Genomic DNA, 24635 nt, shown 5'->3' with positions numbered 1-24635 from the left:
TTAGGAGTGTGTTTATGGGAATTTTTGACCATTCTTCCAGAAGCGCATTTGTGAGGTCAGACACTGATGTTGGACGAGAAGGCCTGGCTCATAGTCTTCACTCTAATTCATCCCGAAGGTGTTCTATCAGGTTGAGGTCAGGACTCTGTGCAGGCCAGTCAAGTTCTTCCACAACAAACTCTCTCATCCATGTCTTTATGGACCTTGCTTCGTGCACTGGTGTGCAGCCATGTTGGAACAGGAAGGGGCCATTCCAGCTGTTCCCGCAAAGTTCGGAGCATGGAATTGTCCAAAGTCTCTTGGTATGCTGAAGCATTCAGAGTTCCTTTCACTGGAACTAAAGGGCCAAGCCCAGCTCCTGGAAAACAGCCCCACACCATAATCCCCCCCTCCACCAAACTTCACACTTGGCACGATGCAGCCAGACAAGTACTGTTCTCTTGGCAACCGTCAAACCCAGATTCGGCCATCAGATTGCCGGATGGAGAAGCGTGATTCATCACTCCAGAGAACGCGTCTCGACTTTACGCACTGTTCTTGAGCCAGTCTGAAGTTCACATGAAGTTTGGAGGTCTGTAGCGATTGACTCTGCAGAAAGTTGGCGACCTCTGAGCAACCACTGTCATTTTTTTGTGGCCTGCCACCTCGTGGTTGAGTTCCTTCCACTTTGTTACAATACCACTGACTGGTTGACTGTGGAATATTTAGCAGCGAGGAAATTTTACGACTGGACTTGTTGCACAGGTGGCATCCTATCACAGTACCACAATGGAATTCCCTGAGCTCCTAAAAGCAACCCATTCTTTCACAAATGTTTGTAGAAGCAGTCTGCATGCCTAGGTGCTTGAATCTATATACTTGCGGCTGTGGAAGTGATTGGAACACCTGAATTAAATTACTTGGATGGGTGAGTGAATACTTCTGGCAATATAGTGTACATATTTATTCCTGCCGCTTTGCCCTTTTTATTACCATCGAGTATTTATTGAGTGTTGTCGTTTCTTTATATATTTTTCAAATTTTTTATATTTATCTGCACCTTCATAATGTTTGTTATAGTGTGGTTTTTTTATACTGTCTTCTTTTGCTCTTACACAAAACAGGCATTCTGATTCTCATTCTAATTCTGGTTGGGACGCTTATTTGGACGCTTGGGCTAGCAAACAACCAGATTACAACCAAGCATTGTCATTATTGACTGACTTTTTAGAGTTAGCAAAACGTAAGGCTGCTAAATGTAACAACTAACCATGAATTGAAAACACACCGTAAAAATTTGTATTTAAATGTGCACTAAGAAAATTAATAACAAAAATGAGAAGTAGGGTCATTTTCCCAAAAGACTTCTATACAATCAGTCTTCCTTTTGCACCCTGCTGTCCATTAGAATGAATACAGTATATAGTATAATACACAGCCTATGATCTATACACACACCTCTTCTGCAGTGGCGCACTGACAGCCCAGCCCGCTGCAGGGTCAGGGTAACCAAAAGAACTGGGGTCTTCAGAAAAGGCGTAGTGGTGAATGATCGAGGGCTCGTTGTCATGGAGACGCTTACCCAAAAACCATTCCTGTGAATTTTGAGTACAGTGAGATAGTTATTTTGACCCATTTTGTTTAATATGCACATCAGTGGTGTAAAATAGATCACTATCATGATGTTCATAGAGCACAAAAGCATCAAGATTGTATAATAAAGAGTACCGCTGCGTCTCAGGGTGTGAGTGTGTGCAAATCTTACTTCTTGGACTGGATATCTCTGGAGGACCTGCAGCAGGAGAGGCAGTGTGACTGTGGTTTCCTCCTCCACAAAGAAAAACCAGGATGCTATTTGGCTATAAGTGGCAGAGAGACTGGAAAGATCCACAAGAGGCCATTAGCTTTTTGCCTTTCTTTCCCCACAAAGGAGTCATTAAGGCTAAATTAAATCACACCTCACTGGATCTGATTCACTTGATTTGTTTATTATCTCAATATGTCTGCTCAACACTCACCGTGGAAGCGCAGGGAGGATACTCCAGTCCCCTTCATACTCTGACAACTCATGGAGTAGAACAACAACTGGGAGTCCCTGCACGAAATTAACATTTTCAAAAGTGTATTTAAATCAGTTCTCCATTATCCTGCTGTCACATGAAAAATACAGTAGAAGAATATTCTGAACCATTTATGAAGAGTACAAACTCTGTGTGTCTACAAAGTATTTGCTACTTGAATATACTAATGATTCAATAGTACTACACACAACAGCCTCCAAAATGCTTTTGTTTAAACACATTTAAACAAATAATGAATCCCATAAACTTCATGAAGGTAAGATTTAGTGAAAGGCTGTCATATTAGAATGCATTCATCCTCACTAGTGTACCTAATGAACTGGCATGTTAGTATACTGTTCAAATCAATTACTGTATTTTATCACTTGGAGGCTCTGTATTGTTTAAAGGTTGGCTACAAAAAAAAAAAAGAAATGTGTAAAACAATTATCAGCAAAATGTATTTGTGGCATTAAAGATAAAAGCCCATGTTCTGCAGAAAGATTCTCATTATTCATTCACTCATTCATTCATCTTCTGTAACTGCTTGTCCTGTGAGGGGTCACAGGGGAGGCTGGAGCCTACCCCAGCTGTCATCGGGCGAGAGGCAGGGTACACCCTGGACAGGTCGCCAGTCTATCGCAGGGCTAAATTCTCATTATTTTGTATAAAATTTGTTATATTAAGCTTAGTGCAGAGGTTGCAAAACTAGGTGTAGGGCGCTCTCCAGAGGATCACAAGAAACAACTGAGCAGCCATGAGATAAATAATAAAGTAGGAAGATCAAAAAAACAAAAAACAATCTTCTGCTACACGAATCTTTTGAATGTGACGAGTAAGCCCAAACTATAAGTGTCAACTAAGTAAAAGAACAGTATCCTCTCTGAAATGTTGAGGAACGCAAACAAATATAAAGCAGCATGAAAATACAATATTTAAGTAAATGTACTTTGGACGTCCCTGACCATTGCAGTCATCCAACAAATGGTGAACAGGATTAAATGAGCCGAGATGAGTCACGCTGCACTGGCACTGATAAGTGATCTACTGCTTGTACCTGGATATGCTGCTGGGTAGCGAGGCCTTCTCAGCAGCATGTTGAGTATGAACATCTGCAAATACTGCTGTGCGAGCTGTGTGAAGTTTTTATTTATTTATTTATTTATTTTTGACCTTTTGTGCCTTTATCGGAGAGCTGTCAGATGAGGTAATGGGGTGAGAAAGATGGGATGGCATGCAGCAAAGGGTGCAAGGTGGAATCGAACCCATGCCACTACTGTTTATGCTCAACCGGGTAATCCATAGGAATGCCCCGGCTCTGTGGCATTTTATACAGTTTTGATGATTACAGCTGCAAAGTGGGAACACAACAGGAAGACCAACCAAGTGAGTCATACAGGAGGACTCACAAATCTCATCCATGCAGCTATTCATAGCAAGGACACAGACACAATAAGAGGTAATAATGTAAGTACAGCCAAGAATAGGTAGACACTTAGAGTCTGTCACATCTTTAACGTCTCGGTAGAAATCAGGTCCTTACTTCCACAACTGAGTGACAACACATTAATGCTCTTTGATTTAAGTTAATGAGGACGCTATTCCACCCGGCTTTAGAGGTGATAGTATCTGCCTAATATTGTGTAGGTCCCCTTTTTATAATCGGCCCTAAACCGCTGAGGCACAGACTCCACTAGACCCCTGAAGGGGTGCTATGGTATTTGCACCAAGATGTTTGCAGCAGATCCTTTAAGTCCTAGAAGTTGCGAGGTGGAGCCTCCATAGACCAGATCTGTTTCTCCAGCACATCCAGCTGTGTTGTGTTCCTCAGCTGTTATTGCTTTTTGACAGGGTGCATTGACCTTCTGAAAGAAGCCTCTGGCACCAGGGAATATCGTATTCTTGAAAGAGTGTACATTTTTGGTGGGTGAGTGGGGTAGGTGGTATGCGTCAAACTAAATCCTGAATGACATAACCCAAGGTCTCCCAGCAGAACATTGCCCAAAGCATCACACTGACTCTGACAGGACACGAACCCGGGCATCCACGTGACCCGTCTGTTGGATTGGACCACATGGACCAGCCTCCACTATCCCATGTGCATCAATGAGCCTTGGACACCCTGTTGTCGGTTCACTGAGTAATCTAGCCATCACACATCTGGCCCTCCTTATTGTACTTTAAGGAAATCTGTTGCCACAGTCTGTACAGTGCATGGTATATACATACACAGATACCTATACAAGACTGCACCAATGCACACTTAACAGGGTGTTTTGGTCAGTCCCCGCTATAGCAGAGTTGAAAAAACTCCTACCATAATGTGCCTGTTTCCAGGCCAGGGATCTGTATCTGCAACCAGATGGGAGCAGTGTGAAGAATAGGAAGAGGGGGTTATGGCACGTGTTCTGCCTGTGATAGCTTTATTGTTGAGGTCTGAGATGTTGGGCGTGGGGTGGCCAATGATATTTGGAGGCATTGTGTGTAAAGTGTATGAATTTGTTCCAATTGGATACAGTTAACAAGGTGAAAAACACTGAACAGAAGAGGAGAATGGGTTGAATTATATGTTTGTAAAATAACAACAGAAGTTGGGGGGGCAACAGAAAGTGCTTTTGAGTTGCGGATGGCAGAGAGTGAGAGAGTCTTTGTTGGCAGCGTTTGTTGATATATGTGGTGTGTTGTTCAAAGTTCAGTTTATTGTCCAGGGTGAGTCCAAGATACTTGAAGCAGTCCACTGTCTCAACATTATTGATACAGGTATGGTTGTGGGTGGAGTTGTGGGCTGCGCTGTGTGTCCTGGTGAAAATGTTTCCTGAACATCTAGTGGCGTTGCATTGTGTTAAAAGCAGAACGGAAGTCAATGAAGAAGGGTCTGGCGAAGTTATCGGGTGATTTCAGGTGTTGTAGGAGGGAGTGAAGGAGGCATGCCACAGCATCGTCAGTCCCCCTTTTGGCCTTACAGGCAAACTGATGGGGGTCAAACTGTGGTCTGACAATTGAAAGGATGATATAGAGCACCAGTTTTTCTGGCATTTCATTATTATGGAGGTAAGTGGAACTGGACGGTAGTGGTTTAGTTCTAAAGGGTGGGGTTTTTTGGGGACTGGTATGACAACAGATGTTATCCACAGGGTGGGCACTGACGCTGTCCTGTAAGATTCCCAGAAGATAGTGTGAAGAATGGGGTATAGCTCCAAGGCACAGTCCTTGAGCATGAATGCCTGGATGCCATCTGGCCCCAGAGCCTTGCCCGGTTTGCACTGGTTCAGGTGTCGGCGTACATCCTCTACTGTAAAGGGAGCATGAAGTACTGGCTCCGTAGATCTTCCAGTACTGCCCTGCATTCCTCTGAGCAGTTGATGTTGTCAAACCATGTATAAAAGGTGTTCAGGTCCTCAGCAAATGAGGCAGGGTCAGTTATTGCAGATAATCTGGATTTTGGATCATAACCAGTGAGTGTTTTTACTTTCTGAAAGGCTTGTTTAATGTTCATGGAGCTAAATTCCTGATCAAGTTTCTCTTGCTGTCATGCTTTACTTGACGGTTTATGATTTTGAGTGAAACCCAGTCCTGCAGTTGAAAGTCTTTCTGTTTTTCTCTTAAACGGTCACTTAAATTTGCCCATTCTTCCTGCTTCCTTACATAGACTTTGAGGAAAAAACTTAACTTACTGCTTATTATATCGCGCCGACCGACAGGTACCACGATAATGAGTTAATCACTGTTATTCTCTGCATCCACCATAGTGTTGGTTGATGGGTGTATATGATGGCTGTGGCTTCAAATGAAAAGGACACATACTGTATGAGTGCAGCGTTCACCTCCTCATACAACTCCTGATAACAAAGTGCACAAGCCTATTTCCAAAACTGCCACAAAGGCACTTCGCCCTGCGTAGGAGTGGGCCGCTCGTTAAACGTGTCAATTTGAGAGAGGAACATTTTCCCTTTCAAAGTTGGCTCTTCGTTCTCAGAATTTGAATGCAGGGCCTGAACTTTTCAATTGCAGCGTCTGACCTTGCAGACGGCCTTGGAAATGCTCGGTCAGATAATAGTACTAAATTGCATCGAGCAATTGATGTAACGTTGCATTGTGGTGGGTTTAGTCTCGACAAACAGACAAACACATTGTTGAAAGTGAAGATTCTGAAGGTGTAATTCGTTTTTCAACAATTTCTTGAAGGTGGTGAGAAGCGGGCAAAAGGCCAAATGACAGCTCTGTGATGATGATAAAGCTGAAAAGATGAAAAAAACTGACGTCTTGGATTTAAAGCCTGCAATTAAAGCAATAAACAACTGAATGTGATGTGATAATCAACAAATGTTGTGATGCTACAGACCATAGTTTAGTGACATCTTGACCACAGGTGTGTCACTACTGAATGTCAAAACCCATTAAATGTCACCACACAAATGAGAAAACAAGCTGTCAGGAAGCCAGAGTCTTAGTCACCTTTAATCCCCGCCTTCACTCTAAATAAACATCTGGTTTTACGTCAGTCTACAGAAATGACGCACACCTTGCCCCTATTCATAGTAACCTGCTACAATCAAGGTCTGTTTGGCTGTGATGAATGTCAAATGAAGACAGACAACACACTCCCATCACAGCCCGTTTGTGCGAGCTCACACGCAGAGATGATTGTACACGCATGCATCCAAATGTGCTATTTATAAAATATGGAAGGTAATGATGAGAGCTTTCAGAGGATGTGGTAACCCTTTCCACAGCATGCGAGTCTGGCTTTGGATTGATTTTAAGATTTGAGACAACCTTAAAGAATCTCTGTACCCGTATTCCAGGTGCACAGCAGATATTTCTTTGAAAGTACGAGCGGGTGCAACAGCAAAAAGATTTTTTCCCATCTTGCCGGTGTGCATTGCAGTCACATCACGCTTCTCTTGAACATGGCAGATGTCTCTTTTCAACTATTTTCTTTCATGAAGTCAGGGCTCTCATGATAAAACCATTTGTATACACAGTATAAAAAGCAATACATTATGATAAAGTGTTTCACGCTACAAATAATAAAATACTAAAGACATGCATCCTCTTGTAATAAATAAAAATCTTCTTTTTCTTAATGTTTTATTCCTGCTCCTTTCCTCAAGGCAGTAAATCTAAATATAAATAGCAGTACCTTTACAGAAACCTTTAAGAAGTGTCTTGAGACTTCCTCTTTTAGGGCACTATCTTCTTACAGGCGTCCACAAAGTGCTCCACATAATGCCACGGGGGACTGATTCCTAATTCCTCCAGTCTGAATGTGAATACCTTCGAGTTTAAGCTGAGAATATGCGCTTGAAGTTCCTATTTATTATATAACTGTAACTCTCTTGAGAATTGTGGAAGTCTCTGTTCAGTCATTTTTATTCATACCTCTCACTCTCTTCTCTCAAGACGCACTGCAGACACGGCTCTCCCAAGCAAAACCCCAACAACAACAACAACAACATAGAAAACCTACATAAACTGATATCGATAAGGATTTAGCACATGACACATTATGGTGGAAATATTCTTTCAGATAGCTCTGTGCCAATTAAACTGTACTCGACTCCCTTTTCCTCATGTTTTATTCAACTTTCTTTGAATGAGAATACAACAGTAAATCGATAGTTAGATTGCAGTGCTACTGTAAACCTTTAAATAGTGTCTGCAGATTTCCACTCAGACTGTGTAGGACCCTTAACTCTGTCTCCAAAAACTGAACATGACTCTTCATAAAACCTCAGACATTCTCTTAAAGACATCTGGGCTGGTATATCGAGTATCGTCTTATTCTTGGACTTACGAGTTCACAAATTGAGTGTCAATGTGTACACTGCAGAGAAGTCTCTATTAAAAAAATCTTCAAGCAAAACAAACATAAAAAAAACTAAAAAGAATATTAGATTTGTGTTTCATTACAGCTCATTTCTATGAGAATATAACAGTAAACCAAAAAGTCAGTTACATTTTACAAAGAAAACATGGGCTCATACAAAATAGTCTCAAAAATGATCCCAAACTTCCAATTAAAAGTTTATAAAATCACACACTTAGTGTATGCTGCAGTATCAGCCAATAGCGGTGTTGAGTAATGGCTACTTCACAGTTTATTGACATTCTCATCAGACATGCAAACCTTCACAGAGCACCGTAATTCATTATAGTACACACAGTATGATATGAGGGGCCGTCTGGGACATTATTCAGAATTAGCTTGCATATACACAAGTGAAACCAAAGTCATTCACACACTATAGTGAAACCTCGCACATACACATATGAAATGCTCTCACGCACTATAGTAAAACCTCGCACATACACATATGAAATGCTCTCGCACATACACATATGAAATGCTCTCACACACTATAGTGAAACCTCGCACATACACATATGAAACCATTCACACACTATAGTGAAACCTCGCACATACACATATGAAACCATTCACGCACTATAGTGAAACCTCGCACATACACATATGAAACCATTCACGCACTATAGTGAAACCTCACACACACACATATGAAACCATTCACGCACTATAGTGAAACCTTGCACATACACATATGAAATGCTCTCACACACTATAGTGAAACCTCGCACATACACATATGAAATGCTCTTGCACATACACATGAAATGCTCTCACACACTATAGTGAAACCTCGCACATACACATATGAAATGCTCTTGCACATACACATATGAAATGCTCTCACACAATATAGTGAAACCTCGCACATACACATATGAAACCATTCACACACTATAGTGAAACCTCACACATACACATACCGTAAATCCTCTAATACAGGCCCGAGCCTTTATTTTACTCAAGCGCAAATAGAGGCAGGCCTCAATTTCTATTTGAGCAAAACGAACTACCAGTTGAATGAATAAAAACAAGATTTTGTGTCTATTTGAACCTATAAAATACTAGGTTCATTTATTGAAAACGTACAGTTACCATAACATGGTATGCATACAGAACATTAACAACACACTGGTAATTCAGGCTAAATTCCAGTGTAGAAATATGGTAACAAAAACGTAGCAAACATACCGGTAGTGCATTGTAAACACTTAACCATACACGGTGATAATTAAGTTATTGATTCATAACAGAAGACAACAGACACCTTACGGCTCCAAAGTTTAAACAATCCTGTCTCGTTTGATTTGAAGTTCAGTACGCTCAAAATGTCCAGTATAAGTCCGGTGCTCAGAAAAGGAAAGAAAAGAGGAGAAGAGAAGAGAAGAGAAGAAGAAAATAGAGACCTTAAAGATTTTCTTAACAAATATTTAAAAAAAGTTGGTGACGGTGAAGCTGGGACTAGTAAAGTGAACGTAGAGCAACAGCGCAGCCAACGTTTACCAGACTTGTAACGTAACCTAACAGGCTAGCTCTAATGTTAACGTCCATTAGCTTGTATAAAAGCCTGACACAACACGTTATCTTTGACAGAAACAGTTGAGTTTGGTAGCTCCGTCAGAAAGGAGAGAGATCCAGCTGCAGTCAGGTGACAGAGAGAGTGATGCGGGAGGGGCCCGCTGTCCCGGGACGGAGTCAGGCTACCGGTGAGAGAGAAGAGCGCGATAGAGAGAGTCACAGTGATGCGTGCGGGGGTGGGGTGTGTGTGTGTGTGTGGGGGGGGGGGGCATCTAAAACTATCTCGTCCAGGGCCCAGGCAAGACTGTCAGCTGGCCTGGTGAGGCCTGCCCAGAAAAACGATGGTTCTAATAATAGCCCCGGCCGCTATTAGAGACCGGCCTTTATTTACCTCCGCTAACAGTGAGACCGGCCAATGTTGGAGACCCGGCCGCTAATGGAATACAGGCCAATATTAGAGGATTTACGGTATGTAACCAGTGATCAATCTGCTGAAAAGGATCTAACATACATTGCTGAAAAGTTGTCAAGGAAACCAATTACAGCGTGGGTCCTCGTTCAACTTCCTTCCGGTTCAACTGAAATACCTTCCGTTTACACTTAAATTGTCATGCATACACACTAGTGAAATGCTCACACACATACAACTGAAAATGTTGAACTCGCTAGCGTTTTTCAGATGCGTATTCACATTTCACTAGTATGGGTGAGCATTTCAATATTCAAAAAGGTTTCAGTAGTGACTATGAATGGTTTCATATGTGTATGTGCAAGGTTTCACTATAGTGCGTGAGAGCATTTCATATGTGCATGTGTGAGGTTTCACTATAGTGTGTGAGAGCATTTCATATGTGTATGTGCGAGGTTTCACTATAGTGTGTGAATGATTTCATATGTGTATGTGGGAGGTTTCACTATAGTGTGTCAATGGTTTCATATGTGTATGTGCGAGGTTTCACTATAGTGTGTGAGAGCATTTCATATGTGTATGTGCGAGAGCATTTCATATGTGTATGTGCGAGGTTTCACTATAGTGTGCGAGAGCATTTCATATGTGTATGTGCGAGGTTTCACTGTAGTGCGTGAATGGTTTCATATGCGTATGTGTGAGGTTTCACTATAGTGTGTGAATGACTTTGGTTTCACTTGTGTATATGCAAGCTAATTCTGAAATAATGTCCCAGACGGCCCCTCATAGTATGACACGACATGTTGAAGCGCGCAAATGGAAACTTCAACAATTACTTTATAGAGTTTGATATATTAATAGACATGTCAATAGTCTTACCACCAACTGACATGAAATCAGTCTAGGAAGAACATAGTAATCATATACACCAATCAGCCACAACATTATGACCAACGAGAGCTGGAGAAGAACTCAGAAGAACCACTGACACAGGAGAAGTATGTTACTTAGACATGTAGCACCCACCTAGACCAGGCCAGAGACCCCCACCCCATAGCAATGACACTCCTTGATGGCAGCAGCCATCTCCAGCAGGATGCAGCCTGACACACATAAGTTTTAGTAAAATAACAAACATTATGTCCACACACATATGAACCTTTCTAGCGTCTGCAGCTAAGAACTCAGAGGTGGATGCAAAACGTATCCTGGCAAGTTTATATATTTACAAGCAGTTCAATTTCTCATTTGTGTTTTGTTGTTTACCTTTTTTGTGTTTGTTTGTTTTCTATTCACCAGAATTCATGCAGCCGAGCTGATAAAAGGATTACAGAAGGTTTTACGATTGATAGAGATGTGGTTCAGGATGAATCCATCATGTCGTGAGCTCTTGTTACGTTGTCAAAGTAAAATGGGAATTTGGAGATAATGTTTGGAGCTGCATCTGTTCTAGTAAAAGATTCTGGTGGACTGTTTTAACACTTTCAGGGCATTAATGGATGATTCATAAAAATCAGGGCACGGGAGGGGTCTTTTTTTTTACCGTTTTGTTGTATTTATTCCTTTTTGTGTGTGTGTAGTAATGTGATGCTTGTTATACTGGCTATGCAAACTTGATGTTCCGTCTGTGTTGCCCCACAGCAACAATCCTGAATAACAACACAAACAAACCAGCTCTGGACAGTGAGATACTTGTTCACAGAGATATTTCTGAAGCAAACTGCAAAAGTGAAAGTTCTCATCTCGTCTATCCTACTGTGGTACATCTCTTATATATACTGTATATACTGCATACACTGTGTGATATACAATATACAGCACATCCACGGATCAAAACCCTTTTCTGTCCATTTTCTGTCGGCGTCTCAGGGAGAAACCGGTGCGTAAATCAAGAACAACAATGCAGTTTCAAAACAAAGCAATCATAGATGTGGCAAATCCAATCACTGCTGGCAGCATCTTCCTGCTCACAAAATAAAGATGACACGCTCAGAGAGAGGCCGAGACAAGCCGGGACCTAATTCGTTTTTTTTTATTTATTTTTTTATCCCAAGCAAATGTAGTGACCTGCAGATAGCTGCTCCAAAGCGACACATAATGGTTTGTTAATTAGAGATCAACAAGTCTGTAGTGGTGACATGATGCTCCATAAATTGTGTGAGGTTTTCATATTAATTTGACTATAAACAACTACTGCCTTGACCGTACAAACTTTTTATTTGTCAAGAAAAATAATTACCTTCTGTTCTTCACAGCAGACAAGTCTGATTGTTCACGTTACAGCAGAAATCTGCCCACTGAGCTCCTGCTGACTCCCTTCTGCCAATTCTTTCTCCCATCAGTGATGCTAGACTGAAAACGAATCAAAGACTTGTGCATGACCGGCTCTTTCTTCCACAAAACCATTTCCCTTCAAAGGGAAATAAACAAACCGTGTCTCGGCTGCACACCGCCATGTCCACACATCTGTCATCTCATTCCAATGAGGGCTATGACAAATTGGTTTCCACAGCCGACCTGCAGGCATTTATTGTTAAATAATTACTGTGCGAACACAGGGAGCTCAGGTTGACAGGCTCTATGGCAAGGAGGACACCTATTGGCGCCAGCGTAATACCACAGCAATGCAATATTAAGAGTCACTGTCATTACCCTGTAATTGCCAGCACACTGCATCGTGTTCATACAGAAGGAAAGCCTTTTGTGGTCTTGACGATTATAAAATTATTTGACTCCTACTGAAAAAAATCTGTCTCGGTACGAACTGCAAATAATAAATAATTCTTTGTTGTATAAAAAGCAAAGGAAACTTTGAGCTGAATGATGAACCTCTTTTCAGAAGGAATAATCTCAAATTAGAGTTTATGATTGCCGTGAATCAGACTAGATCAGGCAACATTCATGAGGACGAATCGTCCTTTAAGAACCTTTTTTCATCAAGTGATTAGGATGATTGATCTCTGTTGAGGACATTTCACAGCATCTCTGTTGGATTAATGTCAAAAGGTGAGCTTTCTGCGAACCCATCCTGTATTTAACGTTGAGGGTCACTGTCCCGCTGCATCATCCGACTGAGCGTCATCTGAGAGAAAGCCATCCCGACATCGGCTATCCTATAATTGGATTAATGGGTGAGATCATGACGAGAGAAATCCAGACCGAGGGATGGCAAAGCAGCTCCGAATGACGATGTCCCCTCCGTATTGTGTTGTTGCTATGCAAGGCTCTTTTTGCAAAAAAAAATAATAAGCCTTGATGATTTGTGTGTGATTAGTCAAAACAGACTGTGTTCGTTCATAATTGTAACCTTACTTTCAAAGCAAACTTATCCACAGGTGCAGATAATTCTTAAGGGTTCACTCACTATTTTTTCTTGCATATATTATGGAATTATTTAATCTTGTGCTAAAACCTAACTACGTATTTTGGGGGTTGCATCCATCTCATTTTATCTTCTGTAACATGCATATGCGGAGTCAAACGGTTCACCAGAAAGACCACAACAAAGTTTTAACCTCAACACAACGCCAGTGCCTAGAATCCTGCTTCATGTTACCTGTCCGAGTTTAGCTGCCTGTTGCAGAATCTCCGCCTTCCTCTGGCTACCGCGACGGGCATGGTAGGAGTTCCTTTGACTCTGGATCACAATCACCACTTCCTCCAACCCTGGGTTTAAGAAATGGTTTAGGGATGACAAATAATTAAAAGCAGAGAGAGTTTTTAGACTAAACTAAGCCATGTTGAGGTTGTGGCTTTATATTTAAGGTACAGATATAAGAGTCTTGTGAATAATCTTATTTTCCAAATTATTAATATATTCCTCAAACTCATACCCAGTCCCCTCCTCACATCAGATTTGTTTATTGTAATGAGATTTTCTTTCACATTCTACAGCTGTGCGCTAATGAAGACTTCAGGTGGCAAATATACACAGGGGCGGCGTGGAAAATCAAATCTCATCAATATGCACCGCAAAAACTGATTCGCTTCAGCCCCCAAATGGCTGGTAGCTAATATCAGATCATCTGCAATGAAATCCCTCACTCACCGACAGAGGCGTGCGTCGCTCGCTCCCCGCGCTCTGCGGCCTGCGGGGGGTCGGAGGGATTCTCATTAAGTTTGACACACACCGCTGAGCCACATGATGGAGCATGATAACGCAGAAAGAATCTGAGGGGCAGCACTTACGTTAGCAGACACTGGGTGTTTGTCTCCAGCAGAGGGTCCTTTACGTGGAGAGAACAGAAAGGGAAAAACGGTGACAACATGTTAATAAAATGCAGCAATTAGCCGAGTAGCCAGTTAAAATGGAAGCTGAGATGTCAATCAAGGGGAAATTAGTCTGGTGGCTTTGATGATAGACAAAATGTTCTGTTTCAGCAAGGTTTATTCTAAATAGAACATGTCACCTTGAGCTAATAACAATTTTCTGGCGCACATTCTTTTTTTTAATCAAAAGTAGTATTAAAAACACATGAATAAATGTTAAATACTTGTTAGTTGGAGCCTTGAGCAAGCACCTAAAGCCCCCAAGTCTCCCCAGGCGCCTTGCATGGCTGCCCACTGCTCCAAAGGTTCTCACTTGGAAAACTAGAGAACTCATTTCTTGTAGGTGTGTACGTACACCGATCAGGCATAACATTATGACCACCTTCCTAATATTGTGTACATCTCCCTTGTGCCTCCAAGACAGTTGTGACTCATCAGAGAATGGACATGGACATTGTTAGTGGAGGGCCTTGATCAGTTTGGGATCTAGTGAAGGCCAGAAATACACCTTGTGCTGTTCTTCATGATTTTTTTTATTTTTTTTAGTTGTTCCTAAACCATTTTTGTGTGCGTGTGTGCCTGTGTCAGGCTGCATCCTGCTGGGGATGGCTGCTACCATCAAGGAGTGTCATTGCTATGGGGTGAGGGTGCCTGGTCTGGTCTAGGTGGCTGGTACACATCTAAGTAACATCCATGAATGCCAGGTCCAAAAGTTTCCCAGCAGGGCAGTGAATTGCCACAAGATGGTCAATGTCCAAATTATCTCCTGTGGAAGAGTTCTGAAGGATCCTATAGTATGTTTGACCAATATTATACAAGATCTTATTCTAAATTTTGCAGATGATCAGTATTACTTGATATTCTTGGCCTTTTTGAGCACCATTTTTGTGCAGCTCTTTGTGACACGGAACGCTCATTAACACAAAAAAATGTGACAGATGTTGTAAATGAGGCTGTGAATGATGGACAGTTTTTTTTTATCATCATTCAGCATAAATGTGTTCACACCAGATCTGGAAAAGGTGCCACTGGTGAGTCTGCCTCAAAAAGAACAAATGTGAATCTGGAGGTGTTGAATTACTCGTAACGTGACAAACATTGTCTCATTTTACCCAATGCTCATGGCTCTATTACTCACACAGGTGACTCTGCAGTTTTTTTCCAATTAGTCTGACTAATGCCGTCCTCGCTATCTATATTCAGCAGTAGGTATGAGTAAACAAAATAATAGTAAATCACTATAACAAACCACCAACAGGTAAAAAATAACCAATACGCACCGGCTATGAAATGATAAAGCTGCCAAACTAATTTAAAAAAGACTGATTAATAGACTGAAAATTCTGTTTATTTTTTTAAATGTTGTGGTACAGTGTTATTGGATATGTCAAATAAATAAATAAATAGTCACACAAATCAGCCTAATGAACACTTCTACAGCTAAAGGAGCCAGTCAATCCAGGAGCAGCCCCGGTGTAACTAACAACAGTAAGTCTGCAACTGTATCTGTATTGTTATTAATTCAGTTGTTGACTGCTGGTCTGTATTAAAGGCCCTGCATACCCACACTTGTCCCCACTTCTTTTGTCTGATTGGATTTCACCAGAGTTTGGAGTTTCCCTTGATTTATTATTAGCTTTATTTATCTTCAAACTGTGCTGCAGCTAATTCCAGTGGTAAGGTGCGTGGTATTGGAAACCAGACTACCTCAGTTCAGAGTTGGGACTTTTCAAAGCCAGCTTCTACTGTACATATAATCTGGTATCATGGCTACTTACTCTCAACTTAGACAACAAAGCCATGCCTTCTCAATGCAAGTAATGATCACCACACCACTGATATGAAAATGTATCACGTCCGAGCCAGATATTCAATGTGAGTTTTGTTTGACAATCAGCTCTATTACCAAATTCCTATATCATGTTCATCTGCAGCACGTACAGACTGTGAAATGCATTTGTTGAGTTTATGGTTTATATTATTTGTATTAAACAGGGGGTCTGCAGGTCTGTAATCTGAAGAATGCCTGGTGGCATAGAAGATATTACCGTACACATAGGAAGGAATAAAATATTTTGTACATACAAAGTACAGAGTAGTGGGCCAAACACTGATCTCTGGGGGACAACTTTCTCAACAACCAATCAGAGAAGATGACGTGACAAACCCCTTGAACAGATAATCATAAAAGGGGGACCAACATGTACAAACATAACAAACTAGGGTCACTCCTGTCTTACCATGTAATGTTATCTGTGCAGATAATCAAAACAAAGTAGCTTTATCATCAGACCAACCTGAGGAACATCACTGTACTTATTTTAAACCGTTTCTCACTCATAAATCCCAACAGGTTCACCTGTTCTGGCCTGTATGTGCTCAGTGTATGTCAAGTTGTATAAAAATCAACATTTCCGGTCTGGAATTTCAAAACAATATACCACAACATTTTTTTTCTTACACCGGGAATAAAACAAATCCAACAATGTCCCCGAATAATGGGTTAACATGATACCGAGTCGCTTAATAAATTATTTCAGATGTGCTTTCCGGCATTTAATTTAACTTTAAAACAGTTTTATAATACATGAACTATTATTCTGAGGTTCCGATTTTCCTAACTTCCGGTCGTTAGTCGCGACTCTAACGGTAGTGTGTCCAGCTTTGTTTAGCGGATTAGCTAACGGTGTATGTGTCTCGGTGGGACATTCAGCACACTTACCAAGCCAAATAAGAAGCACAGCGACCAGTTTACATGCGTTGAAGACATTGTAGTGTAACATGGCTGCCGAGGCTGCTGGTTTAATCACCGTCTTTTCATGGCGAACCGGAGAAATTGGTTGACTACATTCCTCTACTAGCTGTGTATACTGGGGTAGTGGTAGTGGTAGTGCGGGGCTGTAGCGACCTCTAGCGGGCAGTGAAATAGGCATTTTTAGGCCCACACATACGCCTTAATGTAGTTACACACAAATTTGAGCTGCATTACTTTTATTTTCTGCTTATTTTTTTACTTCACGACAGGTAGAAACTGACTGTTTTACATATTAAAACCAGCCAAAAGAAAATAATGCAGTTACTGATTAGATAAACCTGGAGATCACTTCAGGGACACTCTGTTAAAACGATCAATGTTAGTTTCACATGTAATGCTACTTTTACTTCAATTAACAGTCAGTTTTGTAAGGCTGACGTGCTGCAGCAACACAATGCCACTCAATAATACTACAAACCAGTTGAATCAACATCTCTCTCTGTTATTTTAAAGAAATTCTGAACAACGTAACCTTCACGAATCTAAGATACTGTTATAGCAGTATCAATGCACTCGTTTTCAATAGTGTTCCTAATGAACTGGCAAGGGAATGTGTGTCTGCATTTCCTCCACAAGTAGGTTATAGGTCATTTAAGCATGAGAAACAAAGAAAGATAAACTCCAAGAATAGGTCAACATACCAGAAATCTTTGTTTACAGTGTTTCAGCTACAGTTATGGATGAGAATAGGCTGAGAGTAGGCTGAGAGTATGTTTTCTGTTGTAGGCAGTGACTGCAGACTGGTGGAGACTTCAAGAATGAGTGAGTCAACAGTCTCCCGACCGCAGAGACAAAACTTGGATGCCTTGGCCACAAAAATTAAACTGGTTCAGTTGTGAGTGTTCACATTTTTGTGCAGGCTTTGGAGTATCAGGAGAGTGTTTATGTGCAGATATAGGCCCCTATAAGTCACTGTATGTCTGTGAATTATCACCTAATCAAGCTCTAGGCAGCAATAAAGCCAGAGCTATGTGTGGTTTACGAATGTAGCTTTGAGAAAAGAAACCCATGTATGGATAAAGTGAAACAAAGGCTCTAAGCTGACTCATAGTTAAACAAATTAAGAGTCTGTCTGAGCCTATTTTCCAGAGCAAGACTCAGTGCTGCCTTCACATGGCTTCCAATAAAGTCAGAGATTCCAGCATCGTTAAATATTTTGTTATGGTTCTCGTTTATTTATAAAGTGACCTCGATCAGTTGGTTTTTAGTCTTCAGTGTCTGGAATATATTGGTCATGAGGATAGGTCAGTCATGCTGTTGAAACAGGAAGCGAACAGGCGTATCTTCAAAATAAAAGTACACTCACTCTAAGGGTGGCGACATTGAAGGAAAATTAAGATATTTAGCACAACTATCTACATATGATTTTAGTTCATTTATACACTATACGAACCAATTGCATTGTATGTTTGATCTGTTAAAATAAACGATTCATGAAAAATGTAATTTACACTTTCTACAGAGATTGGCATCTTCACAGCTGTTCAACCCACCCCAAATTATTTAAATAACTTTGTTATTCAGTGTTTTATTTTATTTATTTTTTCTTTTCCGTTTTCATTTATTCAGTCATGATTATTTACTTATTTATTTGTTTATTTGTTTTACACCAGTTAGACAAAAGCAGCCAATCTTTACTGCTGAACATCTGAAATCAGCTGTTGTTATTTTATTTCAGTTATTCCCTGTTTTAAAATAATAATAATTATGACTTTATTAATTAATTTTGTGTGGCTTCATCAGTAGATTAATTAACAACAGCTATGAACCCCAGCTACACACAAACGGAGGGGTTTATTTTGTCTGAAAAAGACCGGAAGTGCAGTCACGTAAACGCATCACGCTTGACTTCAGTCTGAGGTTATTAAAGCCGCGTATGTGGGACAGGCGGTGTAAACAGCAGCCGCCACAGCAGCAGCAGCAGGAGGAGGTGCCTTGAATAAGAAAGCCTGACAACATGACAATAAACAAACTGCCCCACTGCGGGATGAGGGTAACAGAAGTGGGGGAGTTTCTGAGAAATCCGCCGGCAGGTTTCTCCGTGGAGACTCTCGGCTCTTGTTACCGAGTCCACAACAACAACAAGGAGAACAGCCTGGTGCTCATGGACGATCTCGAGTCCTGCATGGGGAAAATAGTTTTCCAAAACTCCCTGGGAAGGTGAGAAAAACTCACACACAAGCATTGCATGCGTGTCTTTATGTGGACAAACAAATATATAACTCTTTTATTTTCACGCAGAAAAGTAAAAATGCACAATCTGTGGGAGTACACCAGCATGAGGAAGAGCCTCCTGTCCAAGAGGATTTATGTTCTGGTGTCTGCCTGCAAAGAAAACATCTCAGTGGCAAACAAAAGTGGAGCCGGAGGTAACTAACTCTCTTGCAAAGATCTTAAGAGTAATTTATGTGTAATTATATGTTGTATTTTATAGCTTTAGGCTGCTAACTGCGTGCAGATTGGTGGCATATAGGTGACTCATGCTGCTTGGCTTCCAGACTGTTGCAGCTGGGTGTGGTGGAGAAATTACAGTGGCAGCCGAGAACTGAAGCCACATTACAGCATGTTTTTTGTTTTTTCTGTTCTGCAAAACTCGCCTCTCGTCTCTCTTCTTTCCTGCTGAATTGGCTTTAACCCTGTTTCAGTGCTGAAGCAGTACGTGGTGTCCATCGATGGCAACAACCCTTTTATCAAGTGGCAAATGGAGAGAGGCCTGGACTGGACTATCTCCTCTGTGGCCGGGGAAAGCTACAGAGTGGAAGTAAGGAATTCATGCAACCTCCCTTTTTGTGCTGTGGTGTCTGGCACCGAGACGTTGGCAGCAGATCCTTAAAGTCCTATAAGTTGAGTCGACTTGTTTGTCCAGCACACCCCGCAGACGCTTGGTTAGACTGAGAGCTGGGAAATTTGGAGCCAACATTTGAACTTGTTGTTATGTTCCTTAAACCATTCCTAAACCGTTTTTGCTTTGTGGCAGTGAGCATTATCCTCCTCCTGAAAGATTCCACAGCCATCAGGGAATACAGTTTACATGAAGCGGTGTACGTGGTCGGTAGATGGGTAGCGTAGGCGAATAGATGCCAAAGTAACATCCACATGAATGTCAGGACCCAAGTTCTTCCAGCATCGGACCACACGGGTCAATAAGCCTCGGCCGCCCACGACCCTGTTCTTGGTTCACCGCAGTCGTCTAGCCGTCACAGTTTGGCCCTTGTCAAAATCATCCTTAAACTTACCCATCAGTGGTCATAATGTTAAGTTCAGTTGGTGTACATTGCTGTCAATTTCGGGTTTAAAATGTATCTTTCCCTATTTCAGATTGATTTGACTGAAGCGCTGGAGAGCTGGGCAGCAAAAAACGTCACCACCGACGACCTAATTAAAGCCAGACCAGTGTGGAGCGACGCCTCTTTCACCCTGAAATACTATTCCGATGCCCTCTTTGACTTCCCACACTGGTTTGGCTTCAGCAAAAGAAAATTTAAGGTCTGTTACTCTAAATGAATCCTGTCTTGTTATTGTTTATTCGTCATCAGTCGGTCTAACATGTGTTCTTTGCTTGCGTCTCTTTCCACTGAAGCTGAGACTGACATGAACCAGAAGAAAAAGAAAAAGAGGAAGGCGAAGTTGAGTATTTGGTGGAGTCTGCTCCTTCAAGAAAACAGGGAAAAAGGAGTTTCTCGATCAACAGATGAATGGCTGTAATGCCATCCTGTCAACGTTAAGGACTCTGAGGACTGCAGGAACTTCCCCACACCAGCTGTTCGGTTCCAGATGTGTCTTCTGTTCGGGGTGTGGACACCACCGACAAGGACCAGAAAGGAAATGCAATGACGTGCATGAACATATTTTTCATCATACACATATATCACATGTTTTTCTTTAAGGAGGTAAAAGGATCAAGTCTTTGCTGTGTTTGCAGATTATTCAACTGAAATGAATCATCATTTGCTTATGGGAAGCTTTTATTCATTTATTTTCTTTATCCAACCTCCAATACAATAAATGCTTTTACAAAAGTAATGCAACGGGTCAGGTTGTGCGGCACACGGCGAGCTAAGGGAGGAGGAGGAGAGCGGATGCAGCGCTGGTGATGGTCTCTACGTATTCTTTGTAGTCGCTGCCGTAGTAGCGCGTCAGCATGAAGTTGAAGATGCCCACGACGCACATCAGGAACAGGAAGCTGATGATGCGTTTTCCGAACAGGTAGCCTGGCGTGCTGCACGGAAATGCAAAAAAAATAAATGAGTTGTGCGACGCTACGGAGCAAAACATAGATTTGCCTGGATTAATTTACCTTTGAGAGGTTTGTCCCAAGTATCCGATGAAGTACTTCTGCCTGACCATAAGGTAGATGATCCCGGCAAAGGAGGCAGGAGCTTTAGACAGAGGACGCACAGAGAGAGAAAGGTTATTTACATAAACTGACTATGGTTTACATATATAGTAACAACACATGCAACTCTGTCCGCTTTTGACCACCTGTGACTCACATTGTTAAAGATTAAGTTGGTGGTGTTGCCAGGGTCACATTTGAGACGCCTTAAACAACATGGAAACATTTATTCATCAGAGCCTTTCCTTCTAATCGACCCCTAGAATTTATCTGCCATCCCTGTATATAAAACTGTCTCCACCTCCAGCCGCTACAGCAACAGAAATGAGTCACACAGGATGGCTTTAGTGTTTAGTAATTTAATATATTAGTCAGAGAAACCAAACATATCTACAGGTCTTTCCCTTGTAAAGGAGCGTTTTACGGTGATTCAGGACCTGACTGCTGCTTTCACCTCTGCACAGATGTTGCCAGAGGGCCAGGAAGTGGATTTAAAAAACAGGTTTAAGTAGCTTAAAGCGCTGCTGCTGATAATCTTGTAGAAGGTTAACTTCCCTGGAGAACACATCTCTAATGTGGCCAAAGTGGGTTTTAAACGGAAATGTTTCAGTGAATATGTCAAATTCACAGTCTCCTGCCAAAAAGTCTGTGTATTCTGATTAATTATGCGCCGGTCCCAAGAGTCTTTACGTTGCACATGATGTTAAGTGAATCCGAACATGAATGTTTTATGTCGGCTAGATTCCCGCTGAGAGGGATTCCTCAATAAGCAAATAAGCTCTGTCGTGTTAAAACAGGACATCAGCGTCTGGTTGCGTGACCACAGACGATCTGAAGATCTGTATCTAAAAACATATTTAGTCTTCCTGTCTTCCCTCAGCTGAATTGACTCTGTGTGGGTGTGTGTATCTGTGTATAGGACAAGAGTGCGAGTGTTTGGTCGACACTGATTAATGATTACCTTGACTGAGACACAGGCCGGCGCACCACATCACTGCCAGGAAGGTGGGATAAGCATCCATGCAGTTACGACTGGAAGAAGCAATCATTTCAAGAAAGTCAGACTGTGAGACAATCGCAAATGGTTTTTTTTATCAGTATAAAAACCTCAGAAGAGAAGGTGCTAAAAAAAAAAAAGGGAAAAAAAAGAGCATGAGCTGTAAAACACTGTGTGGCTTTCTGAGCGTTAGAGAAGCAAAGCCAGGAAAAAGTGAGCCCACTCTTAAGAGTCTGCACGTACTGCCTGTTGCAATACACTGCAATAGTCAGCTCAGTGTGTTGCACAAAGGCATAGCCCTCAAACCTTTTCCAGTCGCACATTAAAAAACACATTAAAGGGTGATGAAAGGAATTAGAAAATATATACGGATCTGAGAATAAGCCTTTTAATTTAAGTATTATTTTCCTATAGTATAATTAGGATATAGAGCTGAGAATTACTTTGGGTAAATGTTCAGCCAGGAAGGAGCTGTTGAGGCCATGTGTACTGCACTCTAACCATTTAGCCATCAGGTCGCCCTGCTCCATAAATTATAATTAGGTAATTTGAAAAATCAAGTTGTTTCAGACGTTTTCCTGCTAATCTTTGACATACTGTGCATGATAGGAAATGCTATGTTGTCACTCTGTGTGACACACCTGCTCGTGCCTTTTGACATTTTAATTTTGAATAAAAATCTCTTGAGAAAAAGAAAATGCCAGTTGAATCAATAACGACAACAACCATTTAGATGCAGGCCTGCTTAGTCAATAGACTCTGCATCAGTTTAAGGTCACATTAAACTGTGGGCGCTCTGTAAACGGGCCCCGCTTCGTTTTCCACAGGCGGCCGAATGGCTCAAACTGTCACCTAACGATTGCGTCACAATAGAGATTCGCAATTTTTTGGAAACTTTCACATTACCAACAGGACAGGATGTGGCTCAAATGTTTCCAAACAGGAAGTGCACTGTTGCTTGTGGACTGATAGAGCGGTCGGACTGAATGCGAGGATGTTTGTCAGTTAAAATATGGTGGATTTGGATTTTTAGCTTCAGATTTCTGCTGCTGGTATTATTATCTGTAGGGCTGGATCTAATTATGGCTTTTCCGTGAATCCACTGACTGGTCTGACAGAATTAATATTTTCCTATTGACTGTTGGTTCTTTCCCAACAAGTATTCAAATGAGCAGTGTACCAACAACTTTTCCTCAGTGCAGAAGCGTTCATGGAAATGAGGACTCTCTGTCAAAGGACATAAAGTACGCTGGGATATAAAACCAAGAGGAAATCCTCGCTGTATGAGAAAATTAATATAAAAATCATCCATGGTGTTTCACAAGATTAAAAGTGAAATCATTGTGTAGAATAAAGATCACTTACTTGGCACATGAGACTCGCTCAAAAGCAGATGTGTGGGTATTCTTACTCTGGCACTCCCTCTCCACCTTGTGAGCAAAGAATGCTTAAAAGACAGAGACAAAAAGAAGTGAATCACTGTCAGAAAATCAGATGAATCTAATGCCATTATTTCACCAAGGGTTAACACTTTTATCTCACCGTTCTGGAGTACGCTGATGAGGGTGACGATGACCAGGAGGTAGATGTTTTCCACCACTATGTTGTACATGATGAAGCTGGAAGCTGTTGGAGCAGGTGGATGCTGACACTGAGGGGGAGCGAAGCTTGTCTTTCACGTCCAGAAGTGTGCACTTGCTCACGGTCAGCTGCAGATCATAAAACCTGACCTCACCCTCTGTGACATCATGTACTCCCCATCCCACCTCCATCCCACACACACACGCTAGTGTGTGACTTCCTCTTTATTCAAATGATGCTTTGGCACAACACAGAGGGGGGCAAACAAGTTGCGTGAGATTGCCAAACAGCATGCACACACACAAGTACAGCTTCGTGCTTTGCAAATTTGAATTTACATCAACATTTCATCGGCCTTCAGTTAATTCTGGCTGTATTTCCGATCAAGAGCAATGTGTGGAAAGTCTGTTATAGTAATATTCATGCAATAGTAAGCGCCCGAGACAAGAAAGCTTTATTATTTATTGCTGCAGACACTGAGGAAAAAACACAGGTGCAATTATTCAGTTAACTACACCTTTGCTTTTCCTGATATGACAAGTGTGCTGTGACGTTTTAGAGAATGAAATCTGTTGGAAATGCACTTTAAATATACCCATTCACAAGTAAAAGTGCAAATATGTGCAGCACATATCATATGATTTGTATGGCAAATCTTTATCTTCGTCATGAGCAGTAACAGAAATGATGAGATACATGGAGTCAATCTGGCATAAAATTTAACATTTAAGCAAAGCTGTGACTGGTTTAGTCTGATTTCATCCACCTACAGTCAAACAGCACCTGCATGTGCTTTTGAATG

The 24635-nt window shown here is 41.4% G+C and overlaps 3 protein-coding genes across 3 annotated transcripts in view; 1 reads left to right on the top strand and 2 right to left on the bottom strand.

The window, feature by feature from the left end:
- Positions 1-17355, bottom strand: part of b3glctb (beta 3-glucosyltransferase b) — a 32640-nt gene extending 15285 nt beyond the window's left edge. Inside the window, exons 1-7 of the mRNA XM_084565393.1 lie at positions 16827-17355; positions 14024-14061; positions 13884-13923; positions 13392-13501; positions 1998-2074; positions 1745-1856; positions 1438-1574 (exon numbers count right to left, since the gene is read on the bottom strand). Coding sequence (XP_084421519.1) covers positions 1438-1574; positions 1745-1856; positions 1998-2074; positions 13392-13501; positions 13884-13923; positions 14024-14061; positions 16827-17037 — 725 coding nt within the window. The 5' untranslated portion in view covers positions 17038-17355. The remainder of the gene's footprint in view (positions 1-1437; positions 1575-1744; positions 1857-1997; positions 2075-13391; positions 13502-13883; positions 13924-14023; positions 14062-16826) is intronic.
- A 1335-nt stretch (positions 17356-18690) lies between these two features.
- On the top strand, positions 18691-20930 carry medag (mesenteric estrogen dependent adipogenesis). The gene is made up of 5 exons (XM_084564148.1): positions 18691-19079; positions 19161-19288; positions 19565-19680; positions 20238-20405; positions 20500-20930. The coding sequence occupies exons 1-5, from the start codon at positions 18877-18879 to the stop codon at positions 20512-20514; spliced, it is 630 nt and encodes a 209-aa protein (XP_084420274.1). The 5' UTR covers positions 18691-18876; the 3' UTR covers positions 20515-20930.
- A 45-nt stretch (positions 20931-20975) lies between these two features.
- alox5ap (arachidonate 5-lipoxygenase-activating protein) lies at positions 20976-24249 on the bottom strand (the record flags this gene model as incomplete). Its single annotated transcript, XM_084564149.1, has 5 exons — positions 23795-24249; positions 23618-23699; positions 22217-22287; positions 21217-21298; positions 20976-21138 (listed from the first exon to the last, which is right to left on the bottom strand). Exons 1-5 carry the CDS (start codon positions 23862-23864, stop codon positions 20976-20978), a joined length of 468 nt encoding a protein of 155 aa, XP_084420275.1. The 5' UTR covers positions 23865-24249.
- Positions 24250-24635: the final 386 nt, after the last annotated feature.

This window comes from Chelon labrosus, assembly GCF_963514085.1.
Source record: "Chelon labrosus genome assembly, chromosome: 17".
In the NCBI taxonomy this organism is placed as follows: Eukaryota; Metazoa; Chordata; class Actinopteri; order Mugiliformes; family Mugilidae; genus Chelon; species Chelon labrosus.
This window is presented reverse-complemented; position numbering and strand designations above follow the sequence as displayed.

Excerpts from the sequence above, each read along its gene's own strand:
- medag (XM_084564148.1), top strand. The coding sequence starts at position 18,877 with ATGACAATAAACAAACTGCCCCACTGCGGGATGAGGGTAACAGAAGTG. Across the intron at positions 19,080-19,160 it reads TTCCAAAACTCCCTGGGAAG|AAAAGTAAAAATGCACAATC; the intron begins GTGAGAAAAACT and ends ATTTTCACGCAG. Across the intron at positions 19,289-19,564 it reads AAACAAAAGTGGAGCCGGAG|TGCTGAAGCAGTACGTGGTG; the intron begins GTAACTAACTCT and ends ACCCTGTTTCAG.